The sequence below is a fragment of the Hippocampus comes genome, unplaced genomic scaffold (genome assembly GCF_001891065.2).
Source record: "Hippocampus comes isolate QL1 unplaced genomic scaffold, H_comes_QL1_v1.1 scaffold122, whole genome shotgun sequence".
NCBI lineage: Eukaryota > Metazoa > Chordata > Actinopteri > Syngnathiformes > Syngnathidae > Hippocampus > Hippocampus comes.
The window spans coordinates 4,081,820-4,095,727 of record NW_017842059.1 but is presented as its reverse complement, the minus strand read 5'-3'; the positions used below and the strand labels follow the sequence as shown (position 1 = coordinate 4,095,727).

The window sequence follows — 13,908 nt, the reverse complement described above, 5'->3', positions numbered from 1 at the left end:
AAAAGGTTTCCCCACCCCTGCTCTAGAGTATAAGTCGGACCCCCCACCAAACTATGAAAAAAAACCCTGCGACTTACAGTCCGAAAATACGGTAATCAAAATCGATGAACTCATTTTCTATCACTGCAGAGAGGAACCGTAATTATTACTGCTGCTGAACTATCACTATACTATATGTAAATACGCAATAATTACTCTTGCACTGATTAAAATCAAGCAACTGTGTTCCACCCCACAGCAACAGACAATTCATCCTGTGGTAACCAGAAGCGTACATGATCATCCTTTTCAAGTATCGAATCATATTGAAACCCGATCAAAATGAAACACGACACATTTGTGGAAGTTTTGCGAGAAAGAGCCGCCAAATTATGATCTAAAGGTGCCATGCTCACAAAGTGTGGGACAGCAATTCTCCCCTAACAGAATAAAAAATGAAAGGGGGGAATTTTTATTCATGTGCATGAATACTGTATAGTTAGGACACATTTATGGAAATCTTTTGAACCACTCTGAAGGATCCTTCAGGTAACTTCCAAGTATAGTATAGAGAGCATTTAGAACACTGGATATGTCTGCTGAGAAAGGATAGGAAAATAGGACCATGTAATGATGCTTAAGTGTGCTACCTCACTCTTAATCCTTTCAGGGACAGCGGTTACTACAGTGGACAGCTTGTCATGTTATCAGGTTACAGTGTGCATGACAGGGTTTATCACAAAGCTGCCAGATATGTAATTGTGTGTGGAAAAACTGCCACCGGTCAAACCATTCATTCGGAAGCAAATAAATTGTCATCTCACAAATACAATAGATAATATCCCAACGTTTGTGTTTTTCATCAAATGAAATGGCATATTCATTGTGCAAAATGATATTCAAATATGTTGCATTCTTGTGCAGGTTTAAATAGATTACAGTTCTAATCTTTAAACCCCCATTCCACTATGCGGCGAACAATTGCGAGAATTTGCAAAGGCAGCAAATGTTGTGTTCTCGTCAAGGTTGCAAATGTTTGCTGAACAGTCGCCGGGCGTTCGCCAACAGTTTCAGTTTTTTTTTTTTCAAAGAAATTTTGAACCTGTTCAAAATTCTCACATAACAAGAAAAGTACAGGCGAATCTCAAACGAACCCTAACGAACGTACGTGAGCGCAACATTCCCTGCCTTTAAAAGCACTCGCAATTGTTTGCCGCTCAGAGGGATATGGGCATGACCAATGCGTATGTCATGAAGGATCTGTGTGTGAGTGTGCGTGTGTGCGTGTGTGCGTGTGTGCGTGTGTGTGTGTGTGTGTGTGTGTGTGTGTGTAATAAAAATGAAGGGGGATGGATCTTTGGCAAGGCTGCAGGTTATTTTGCATAGGGCACTGTGCCCTGTCCTGGAGCCATCCAGCAAATGGCTGTAACTGTCATGGAAAAACACCTGCATTATATAAGGCCAAAATCCCCCCTATGTTCGGGGAAAGGCTCTGGCTCATCACAGGGCTTTTCTTGAAGCTCTTGTGAATAGCGTCAATGATCAGGTATTATTCTTCAGTTGTGAAAATGTCAAAAAAATCCAAAATATCCATGCCACAGCACTCATAGCAAATGACTTTTCATTTTAAATCTATGCTCCGGTCACCAAGTATGTGAACAAGCAAAAAAAAAAAAAAAAAAAAAAAATCACAACATTGTTCATTTTCTAGACAGGTTGAATGAGTGAAAACTCCACGCATTAATGAAATGCAACTGGTGAAGGAGCATCATTTAGAACAGAGATTAGCAACCTTTTTGAAACGCAGAGCTACTTTTAATGTGCACCGATTAATGTGACGGCTCACCAGTTTGATACGCACTATAATTAGGAAAGGCATACTCATGGGCTGCCAGGTGCCCATGAGCGCCATGTTGAATTAGTAGAATTTTGAAGGAAGTACAGGTATGTATTCTCTAGTGCGGAATCATATTTGCATTGTCCAATCTTTCCTTATCACAGAATTTCCTTATGTCGGAAACAACGATGGTATATGTCCTTTATGAACATGTAAGTATGTGAACATAATACATGTGTAACAACACAAGCAAAAAAATGCAAAAATATATGGTCCAAAAACTTTTTATAACACAAAAACCGCAGCACACAGTACAGGCATATAAACAAAATACAGTATAACAATATGTGTCACAAAATTAGGACTACAGTATTTGCTATAAAATGAGACTAGTAACAGACCTGGTGGCTTTTATTTCCACTCACTCACTGTCTCTAACTTTACCGCCACTCGATCACTACACAAGACAGCGTTGCTCATCTGATGTCGTCCAACGAACTTTTGAAGCCAGCCACGCACGGGACTCTTTTAAGTCCTCGATGTCCATAGTTAGCGCTATGGAACTCGCCTTCTCTCTAATTAGCGGTCCAGTTAGCGGAAGGTTTTTAGCACGATAACGTTCGTTTACTCGACTGTCTGTCGTGCCACAAGCGGCTAATCGGATGCATTCCACTCTCTCTTCCACGGTCATTACCGTTCCTCTTCGTTTGGATGCCAAGATCTACAGGATCTAAATGTAAATGCATGAAATAGAAAATCGTTTGCGATTCCAGTAAAACTCATACCAATACAGTCACTTAAATGCCGCCGTTTTGGATCCGATTAGAGAAAATAGCGGTGCAGACACAGTTATTCCGTAGTACTGTATCAAGCGGGACTTGCTTGAGTTTGCGCAGTGAGAGGAAATAGCGGTGCAGACAGAGTTATTCCGTAGTATCGAGTGGGACTTGCTTGTGTTTGCGCCACTGCAGGCTTCCGCCGGGTTTCGAGAACCGGAATTTCCGTTGTTATGAATCAATCGTTAATGTAATATCGTAGTTGAAATTTTAATGCATACCTTTTTTTTTGTTTTGTTTATTTGTTTGTTTGTTTTTTAGCAAGTTCAGGAATTTCCATTTGACAGAGGTCTGCAGGTGGTAGATCAGATTTCTCCTTCTATCTCTCACCCTCTCTCTTCGTCTTCCCCTCCCTCCCTGTGCTTTGCAACGTCAAGTTACTCAGCAACCTGGCGTTGAAATGCCTGTCATTACAAATCCAAATGAAATGAATGCAATCATTCACATGAAACCTTAATTGTGCACCAACCTTCGGCGAGCCGGATTAAAAAGACCAATGGGTCAGATCCGGCCGTAGCAAACTACCATATCCGTTTCCTCTCCTGTCTGTCGTGCCACAAGCGGCTAATCGGATGCATTCCACTCTCTCTTCCACGGTCGTTACCGTTCCTCTTCGTTTGGATGCCAAGATCTACAGGATCTAAATGTAAATGCATGAAATAGAAAATCGTTCGCGATTCCAGTAAAACTCATACCAATACAGTCACTTAAATGCCGCCGTTTTGGATCCGATTAGAGAAAATAGCGCTGCAGACACAGTTATTCCGTAGTACTGTATCAAGCGGGACTTGCTTGAGTTTGCGCGACTGCGGGCTTTCGTATGGCTTCCGGGTTTCGAGAACCGGAATTTCCGTTGTTATGACTCAATCATTAATGTAATATCGTAGTCGAAATTTTAATGTTATAAAATGAGACTAGTAACAGACCTGGTGGCTTTTATTTCCACTCACTCACTGTCTCTAACTTTACCGCCACTCGATCACTACACAAGACAGCGTTGCTCATCTGATGTCGTCCAACGAACTTTTGAAGCCAGCCACGCACGGGACTCTTTTAAGTCCTCGATGTCCATAGTTAGCGCTATGGAACTCGCCTTCTCTCTAATTAGCGGTCCAGTTAGCGGAAGGTTTTTAGCACGATAACGTTCGTTTACTCGACTGTCTGTCGTGCCACAAGCGGCTAATCGGATGCATTCCACTCTCTCTTCCACGGTCGTTACCGTTCCTCTTCGTTTGGATGCCAAGATCTACAGGATCTAAATGTAAATGCATGAAATAGAAAATCGTTCGCGATTCCAGTAAAACTCATACCAATACAGTCACTTAAATGCCGCCGTTTTGGATCCGATTAGAGAATTGCCTGCTTTTTGGGGTCCACCACCACCAGGCAAAACGTGACAATGCTGAATGTATGTATTTTTTTTTCTCATTAGCATTTTTTATTATATCATTGGACGAAATGCACACATTATTTCCTCATTTGGGCTATGGGGGTGTGCTAAATTCCGGTTGCAAGGCTAAAGCCAACTTACTGTATGAGTCAATTACTTTGTGTAAAACCAGTCCTTGAGGGTCACTATCATCCTGCATGTTTTGGATGTTTCCCTCCTCCAACACTCCTAATTCAAATGATCAGCTCATCAGTGAGCTATTCAGAAGCCTGATAACAACTGTGATCATTTGAATCAGGTGTGTTGGAGGAGGGAAACATCTAAAACATACAGGATAGTGGCCCTCGAGGACCGGACTTGCCCATCCCTGTTGTAGATGGCCGGTGTAAAAAGAATTTATATCTTGCCATTGACACAGACCAATTTCTCAAATCACAGTTTTGCTCGAATCTGTCGATATGGGTCATGCATGGACCAATATGATGTGCTTACTGGAGCATGTGCAGTTGTCTTGGTGCTCAGCAACTCCGCACTTCTTTTCCTTCGCAGCAGCTCTTTGACTGAATCTTTCACTCGAACACCCTGGTATGGTCTGGACCTGCTCGGAGCAGCAGGATGGGCTTGAAATGCCAGAAAAAGAGCAAGTTAATTTCCACTTTGTAGAGAAATGAGATCTGGGCACATTAAAAATACCAGAGGTGGCCATTCCATCAGTACTGATGAAAGATCTGTCAGTTCGTCACTGACAGGAGCCCATTTTGCTGAACGTTACTGGAGCATGTGCAGTTGTCTTGGTGCTCAGCAACTCCGCACTTCTTTTCCTTCGCAGCAGCTCTTTGACTGAATCTTTCACTCGAACACCCTGGTATGGTCTGGACCTGCTCGGAGCAGCAGGATGGGCTTGAAATGCCAGAAAAAGAGCAAGTTAATTTCCACTTTGTAGAGAAATGAGATCTGGGCACATTAAAAATACCAGAGGTGGCCATTCCATCAGTACTGATGAAAGATCTATCAGTTCGTCACTGACAGGTGCCCGTTTTGCTAAACGAATGACAAACTTCAAAAAATGAATTTTCATCCGTCAGCATAATCATCACTGACCGGGTCAAGTACCCACAGACAGCCTGGAGAAATAAGTCTACGTGAGTGTATGTGTTTTGTAAAGCTCTTTGGAAGCCACCGTGTGATTTTATATATAAAAATGTGTGTGTGTGTGTGTACTGATATATAGTGCACTCATTTATCATTTTAATTAAATTGGATTTTTCATCTGTTGGACTATGACTTTTTTTTATTTTTTTTCACCCTTTCATGAACCCTGAAACCCGATAACATGATAAGCTGTCCATTGTAGCAACCGCTGTCCCTGAAAGGGTTAAACTGACAGAAACGATGACGGAAGCTTGGTTAAAATAACATGACAGACTGATTGACTGATGATTACAATTTGGTTTGGCTTGAAAAAAATGACTGAGTGACATTGATGGACAGGTGCTTAGGCTTGACTGATGATTACAATTTGGTTTGGCTTGAAAAAATGACGGAGTGACATTCATGGACAGGTGCTTAGGCCGCTGACGAATGACAGGCCAGCAAAATGTTAAAAATTGCCCACCTCTAGAAAAGACACTTTGCTGGACTAGGGGATTTGATAGAAGGACCAGATTAGAAACGCTTGTCAACGTTCTATACAAAACATCAATTGCAAACAAAACACAAAATTACGGAAATTTTGTTACATGAACTCATCTCTGACTGCAAATCAAATATCTGATATCTTGGTATTCGTGCATGTTGATAGATCTTATCGATTGGATCTCGTTGGATTTGACTGTGTCATTACCTGCACAATTTGTGTGCATGTGTAATATATGTATAATTTTGTTTGAGCAAAATTCGTGCAAATGTTGGAGTGGCCCCAGGCTCCCAGGATTTTAAGAAACCTTTTCCAATGGCATAACACATATCAGGGGTGGCCCGGTGGTCCAGAGGTTAGCATCGACCTCACAGTGCTCCGGCCTTCCTGTGTGGAGTTTGCATGTTCTCCCCGTGCCTGAGTGGGTTTTCTCTGGGTACTCCGGTTTCTTCCCACATTCCAAAAACATGCATGGCAGGCTGATTGAACACACCCTAGGTGTGAGTGTGAGCGAGGATGGTTGTTCGTCTCTGTGTGCCCTGCGATTTGCTGGAAGCCAGTTCAAGGTGTCCCCCGCCTACTGCCTGAAGACAGCTGGGATAGGCTCCAGCACCCCTCACGACCCTAGTGAGGATAAAGTGGTTCGGGAAATGGATGATGTATGGATAACACATATCATATCCATTTGCAATTCAAAAGTGCTCCCTTTGTCAATCATGAATAGTATGGATTAGAACTGTTCTGTCAAATGTCTGTTTTTGTTTTGATATTACAGTGACAGAGAGAGTGATATCATCCTTTAGTTTTATGTTTTACTGTGCTCAACTTCCTTTCATACATGTTCGACATGTTATAATGTTTAAAAAGTGAGATGCCCTTAGTGCCTGTGTGATGCAAATCCTGTCTGGGGTCACAGGTGAGTTGGAACTATATCAGTTGACATACCAGAGGTGGTAAATCGCAACAGACAAGTCAATCTCCGGGCACACATAGAGACAGCCCTTCGTATTCACATGCATGAACAAGTTCAAATGAACTTTTGGAAGTGTGGACAAAGATGGAGTTTCCGAAATCAGCACGATGAGAACAGGCAGATTCTACACAGAAAGGTCAGAACCAAGCCACTGACAAAGCCTTTGACTGCAAGGCAGACTTACACTGCTAACGGGTAAGATTTTCCTATCCTGCTGCTTATTTTTTACTGTGGGGGGGGAGCATGTTTCATCTGATTGATGAGAAGTGAAACATGTACACTGATCATCCGTCATTGTCAGGGTATAATGAACAGTAACTCACTCATCAGTTCCTCAACGTCTCGATCATGCCACCACAGTTGTCTAGTGTGCACTGCCAAGTGGCCATTCAGAAGGGAACAACGTTCAGTTCTAGCATTCCAAATTAAGGCCCGATGAGGCCTGATGTTGTTAATTTTGCACACGACCACAGTCCAGAGGATCTGCAAGTGGGAGGGCTACGTCGCCGTGGGAGTGGTAAAGGCCAACATCAGTCATAGCCAAGCAAAGGAGCTTCTTTCATTCGCTTTAAATGTGTGCTAATTGCCCACCAGGGTCTCAATATTGCACATCTGCGCTTTTGTGTGAGCACTAGGAGAATGCTCACCAGCCTGATCATTTGTAAGCCCCATCGCTGTGCTGCCCAGAGGGATAATTAGAATGAGTATAACAGGTCAAAATTAAACAATCAGTAGCCAAAAGTTAAGTGGACAAAGTGGTAGGGGACAAGTCCCTACAATTTCCATGAGCTTCACATTTACATCAGTCACCAAACTGTCTCTGTACACCTTAAGACAACTGTGCTGATCAGCTGGCTCGCTTCGTCTTTGATCAACACCTCATTGGAGTCAAGCCATGTTTTCTGCCTGCTTGTGTAAGTCTGCCCTGTCCCTAAGAAGACAAACATTACATGACTTAATTGATTATAGACCTGTGACGACAGACCTGTGGTCTTGACATCTGTAATCATGAAGGTATTTCAGCGCCCGGTCCTCCCCCACATGAAGTCGATCACGACTTCATGTGGGGGTGATCGACTTCATGTGGGGGACTCTGCAGTTTGCCTCCAGAGACAACAGGTCCATAGATGTTGCACTCAACATGGGCCTTCAACTTAGTCCTGCAACAGCAAGGTCACTGATAGTGTAGTGTTACTCTCGCCTGAATTGTGTGGGGGCAGTGTGGGATCGGTTCCCACTCAGTGGCGCTGTGGATGTGGGTGTGAATGGTTTTTTTGTCTCTCTATGTGCCCTGTGACTGACTGGTGACCAGTTCAGGGTGTAGTCTACCTTCTACCCAAAGTCAACTGGGATAGGCACCAACAACTTCTCGCGACCCTGTTCAGGATTAGCGGTGTTGAAAATGGATGGATGGACTGCAACTGCTAAACTCCCAGTAAAACCACACGAACTCAACTCAACTCAAGTGGACTTCAGCTTTGCCTTCATCTCCATCCTCCCAGCTCTAATCCAAGACAGACTCTCCCAGCTCAATGTGCCCAATTCCCTCTGCATGATCTCAAAGACTTCCTATACTGACCTGAAGCAACATTTGCAGCTCGGGAAGACAAGGACTGTCTATTTCTCCCTATACACCAACTTCTGCACCTCCAGCCTTCAGTTTGTAAAATTGATCAAGTTTGCAGAGCAACACCACCCTCATTGGCTTATGTCAGAGAGTCATAAATCTGCCTGCAGTAGGGAGATGCACCGGCTCATGTCCTGTTGCAACTGCAACAACCTTGGTCTTAACACCCAGGAAAAAAAAGATGGTTGCAGACCTCTGGAAGAGCACAGCTCCATGGTGATCCTTACCCTCAAAGACTCTTCGATCTCCATTGCGGACTTCTTCCACTTCCTTGGCAGCACCATCACCCAGGACTTATGGGATCTGACCATCACCTCCCTCATCAAAAAATGGCCCGACAGAGGATGTTCTTCCTCAGGCAGCTAAGTAAGGTCAATCTGCCAATCAAGATGAGGGGCACAGTCCTACATGGCCTTCCTCGCCACCTACATTGCCATGTGGTACGCTTTTGACACTGGCAGGGACAGGCATAGACTGCAGCGCATTGTATGTGCTGCTGAGAAGGCTGCAAGACCTCATCCATTCAGAAACTGGAGGTCTCCAGGACCCGGGGGGCATTTAGGTCAGATTACATCTGACCTTTCTCAACTTCGACAAGGCTTGTTCAAACCTCTCCCCTCAGGCAGGAGGCTACAGTCCTCCCGTCACATGAGGAGTTTCTTCCCCCGAGAATGTTCCTTCAAGGTCACAAACTGTCATAAAGACAGCCGCCAGAGGTGAGCCAAATGATTTGGAACATGTCCAAAGTTTTGGACATGTTCAAAATTTCCTGGTGACAAGAAATATTGTTTGAGACTGTTGAAACTGTTGCCGAACGTCTTTCGACTGTTTGGGACTTTTGAGCGAACCCTGACGAAGAAATAACATTCGCGAGGTGCACACACACTCGCAAACCTGCGCAAATATCAATTTCATTTTCACTGGGTGAAATAAAGGATACATAAAAAAAAATCTTTCTAAAAACCTAAGTGCTCTACCAATGTAGGTTATTGGTAGGCAGCAGATTATCTCAGGTGAATTCAGGCAAGAGGCTGAGCACAGTAATTGTGTTTGTTTATTTACAATGAATAAAATAATATGCATGTAAGAATTGGAAAAAAAGAAAATGTGTCAAATACTGTACATTTTAATTTATGGAATACTAATTGGATTCAGTTTGACCAAACGGGATGTATTCGGTTCAAAAATTAAAAACAAAATTATACATTAGACTAATATTGCCAAAATTACTTTTTCTCTCAAGAAATATACAACATACTGTTTTTTTTCTTCATCTCAGAAGTTATGAACGAGTAAGAGGCTCGTATTCTTCAATTCCAGTTTCAAGGTCGAATTCCATTTTGTTCTGTCGACATTAATTGTTCGATATATTGCTTTATTACACTCTTAAAAAAAGAGTCGATAAAGAAACACAGCTGTCTTTAGAAACAAAGAAATAAAATCTGCCGACTTATATTAAATGCACCAGCGTCACAGTTGACAACAGGAACAGTGTCCTTGTCACCTCGTATGCTGTGACGGACCTCCAATCCCCTGTCTTTGCAGCTCTCACGGTGACAAAGGTGAAACGGCACGTGTCCGGACAGCCACTGGGGCTGCGCGTCCACTTAATCTCTGTTGTAAAGATGAGGGTTGTGCTGTCTGTCTTTTCCCTTTTGTTCTTATCAGGAGCTGATTCGTAACTGATAACATTGTACATGTCAGATATGAAATGTTCTCATGTAAACATACAGCCCGACAGCAGAATTTGACACATATCTTTTTTTTTCTTGTTGACTAAATTATGTACCGGTAGTTGTTCGAGGGATTTAGTTTGAGCATCCATTTATAGTAAGTGAACTGATATACTTTTTTTTTGCCAAGCTTTGGTTAAAAGTAGGAAAGTAAGAAAATATTCATGTGAATAGATTCAATAAAATCATTAATCATAAACTATAACAATCTCCCATTGTTGAGGCAAATTCTATCTATCTATCTATCTATCTATCTATCTATCTATCTATCTATCTATCTATCTATCTATCTATCTATCTACCTATCTATCTTATCTATCTATATCTATATCTAGCTATATATACCTGTGTGTGTGTGTGTGTGTGTGTGTGCGTGTGCATATATATATATAATTTTTTTGTATTTCCCACCATCCTCCCCCCAGCATGACTGACCGTGTCGTGGTTCGCATGTTTGACTTTTATGCTGGCAGTCACTGTGTGGGTTTAGTTCCCACTCACTGACAGTGTGAATGGTTGTCTGTCTTAATATGAGCCCTATGAGTGACTGTCGGGCAAGTCCAGGTTAAAGTCTGGCTTTGTGCCTGACAGCAGCTGGGATAGACTTCAGTTAGTTCCCCGTGACCCTGAACAGTAAAAACGCTCTAAAAAAACGGATGGATGGAAATTCTTTGCAATTATTGTAAAGGTCACGGTGGTCTCGTGAGCACAGTACGAGATGATGCGCAATCCTTTTGAAATTCGGTTGCGTTTGCACATTATAAAATGTTCCGAATCAGGTGATGAACTCTTAACGCCCAAAGTTGCAGGACTGATAACATCTGCAATGAGTGAATGGAATGTAGTGTCAACAGAGACTTGATATTGGCCATTATTGCTTCCACAGATTCAGACTGCACCTGGTGTTTGGAATTGAAGTGTCAAAAGGTCGCCCAATAAAGACTTCATTATAAATTCTGGGAAGTAGTATTACGATTGTAATCATAGCTGTAGATCATCTTTATAAGTGATAATGCCTGCTTACGTTACTATTTGATCTCGCGACTAAACGACTTCATTCGAATTTTGAAAATACATGAATAGAAAATGACCATGCACAGAAATACATCCACACAGATAGTAAATAAACAGGGACGAGGAGTCAAAAGGGGAAGCGCCACAGCTGCACATTATTTGACACAGATGGGAAACTTTCTACCTTTTTGCATATCAAGATTATAATCCACTTTTAATGTGAAGCCATTTTACCAAATGATTTCTCTTTAGCAAAGAGGCCCACAAGTTCTAAAGCACGAAACAAAATTTGTGTGAAAGTCACTGCGGTTATTAAGTGTTGAAATCTTCCCCAAATTATATGCAATCATGAGCACAGAGATGTAAAATCAAATTTGAATTAAAAAAAAAAAGCACTCATTTTGATCAAGATGGGTGATAATCAAGATGCTGATCTTGCAAAGTTGTCTTCATATGATATGCTATTGATTATATTTTGCCATAACACAGGAATGTGCTAGCCTTGTACACATGTGGTCGCTGCTGCAATCATGTTTATCTAGTGTAAAGGAAACAAACAACGAATCACATTTTACTCTAATTAACCGTGAAACCAAATGAAAGGTGATATGCAACAGATATACAGTAATTATAGAAAGTAATATCATGACAATACATTACATATCATATGAGAAAGCACACGCAATTTCATGTGTTATACTCACATTTGTCTAAGTGCATTTTGCTGATGTTGATTGGCGACTAAAGCAAATCTAAGAGGCGTGCTGCCGACTTGGCTTTTTAAGAGGCGAACCATTCCCCTGGGATGTTGCAGCTTCTAGTCTGGTGGCACTGGTGGCAGTTTATCCAATCAACAAACTTTTCCCCATACATATGAATAATTTCAAGACACAATAAACACAAACACCAGGAAGTGTCGTTATTAGATTTCTACGTACCAAAATTGTGCATGAGTGCACTGAATGCACCAAAATTTGACTGACAAAGCTGAGTAGTGGGAGTAGACATTTTGGTTCAAAAATTCTCTCTACATTGAAGGAAGCTGTTTGTTCCACTTACCGCTGTACCCACACTTACTGGACAATACATTCACCCCAGTTCATTTTTCTGATTGGAGGTTTCCTACATGGCGATGCCAATATTTCAAGTTCCATACTCCACATCTTAACCCCTTTCAGGGACAGCATTGATCTACAGTGGACAGTTTATCATGTTATCAGATTACAGGGTCTATGAAAGGGTTAAGCCCCTCGTCCAGCTTGGCTTCACTGACTGAGTCTTTACACTCGAATCAATGCAACCTCTTTCTGAATTTGGGCTACGCACTTTAATTTCCCTTTTAGATATACAGTATGTACATTGCAGTTTTTGTGGAAACAGTTTGGGCATTGCGCTTTTAAAAGAAAGGTGAATCAAGGCATGCTGAGATGAGTTAGGTACAGAAGAACTTGAGTGGCCCACAGAGTTGATGCCGTAACATAACACGGCAAAACACCCCTGGGATGAAGTGGAAAAGAGATTGTGATATGTTTAGGCAACAATTAAAGACATGCATGTGGGTGGTCGTGTTGCAAATTGTCAGGACTGCAGCGGTTGCTGATGGAGGAATTGTGCTTTTGCACTGACAGGAAGAACTATGAAGAATTGGTTGACATCAGTTAAGGCTTGTTCAGAACAATATTTTGCGATGAATGTTTTCCTTGATGTGCCGGTGGAAAGGAGCCAATATGAGAGTCACTCAATCATCAATCGTGATCGCGCCGGCATGTTTGAGCGTGTCAATACTTAATTTGGCCTGTTTAAAGATGTAGCTGAGAAACTTCAATTTCATTTGGCAACATAGCTCAGCTGGATTAGGTCACAGTTTGCACCTCTGTGGTGTATGAGTTCATTTGCCTGGCTTTTGTGCGAGCTGCTTCAGTTTAAGTTCTCACTCAGGAATGGTGTCAGTGTGAGGGTCGATGATTGTTTGTTTGTCTGTAAATGTGGCGACCAGACCAAAGTGGAGTCCTTCTGTCACCCAAATTCAGCTGAGCTCCACACCTAAGTGGTATACAAAATGGATGGCTAGCTGGATGGGTGGAAGGATGGACTCCGTTCTTGCATGATTACTTGATTCACAGAACCTAACACACAAGACAAATTCGATTCAGTTTGATCTATATTCCTAATTATGCTGCACTTTAACCTTTTTTTGTCCTCAATGTACAGTCATATCTCGGTTTTCGACCATGATCCATGCCAGAAGGCTGTTCGAAAAGCGATTTGTTCGAAATCCAAAACTATTTTATTAGCCCATGGTTAGGGGCTAATACACGATCAGAAATAACATAAAAGATTTGCGTAAATCACAACAAACACGTCTGCTCACAATGAACGCGACACGAGGAAGAGTCATTTCCTCGTGTAAGGAAGCCGAGAGGAGTCAAATGTCGGATTCGGGTTTGCTCAGTTTGGTCGAAAACCGGTTTTCGGTTGTAATCAGAGGCGTAAAAATCTCAAAATTTCTGGTCGAAATCCGATTTGGTCGATAACAGAGACGTTCGAAAACCGAGGTTTGACTGTATATGTTTTTGCATGGAGTTCTTTGACTCTGACGACAACTACCAGAGACAAAGATCTTGTGTGGCCAATAAAAAAAATAAAAATAAAATTCGGATTCAGGTGACGATAGGTTTTCATGGGGGTTGAAACAGTGAAAACAACATGCCCGTTCCCCTTTAAATGAGAACCGGTTGACCCCATCTAGTCTGCTGCAGTCTCCAGCCTGCGATCTCTCTCTCTCTCTCTCTCTCTCTCTCTCTCTCTCTCTCTCTCTCCTTCGCTCTAGGAAGCCTCCGGAGGCCAGAGCGATGGCGGCGGGGGGGCTCGCCGGGAAAATTC

General features: G+C 42.3%; 1 protein-coding gene across 1 annotated transcript in view; it reads right to left on the bottom strand.

Moving 5' to 3' along the window:
• The window catches only part of pou2af1 (POU class 2 homeobox associating factor 1), a 14,528-nt gene extending 2,681 nt beyond the window's left edge, over nucleotides 1-11,847 (bottom strand). The window contains exons 1-3 of the mRNA XM_019861197.1: nucleotides 11,730-11,847; nucleotides 4,790-4,942; nucleotides 4,535-4,662 (exon numbers count right to left, since the gene is read on the bottom strand). Of these exons, the coding sequence (XP_019716756.1) occupies nucleotides 4,535-4,662; nucleotides 4,790-4,942; nucleotides 11,730-11,745 (297 nt within the window). The 5' untranslated portion in view covers nucleotides 11,746-11,847. The remainder of the gene's footprint in view (nucleotides 1-4,534; nucleotides 4,663-4,789; nucleotides 4,943-11,729) is intronic.
• Between the last annotated feature and the right edge of the window lie 2,061 nt (nucleotides 11,848-13,908).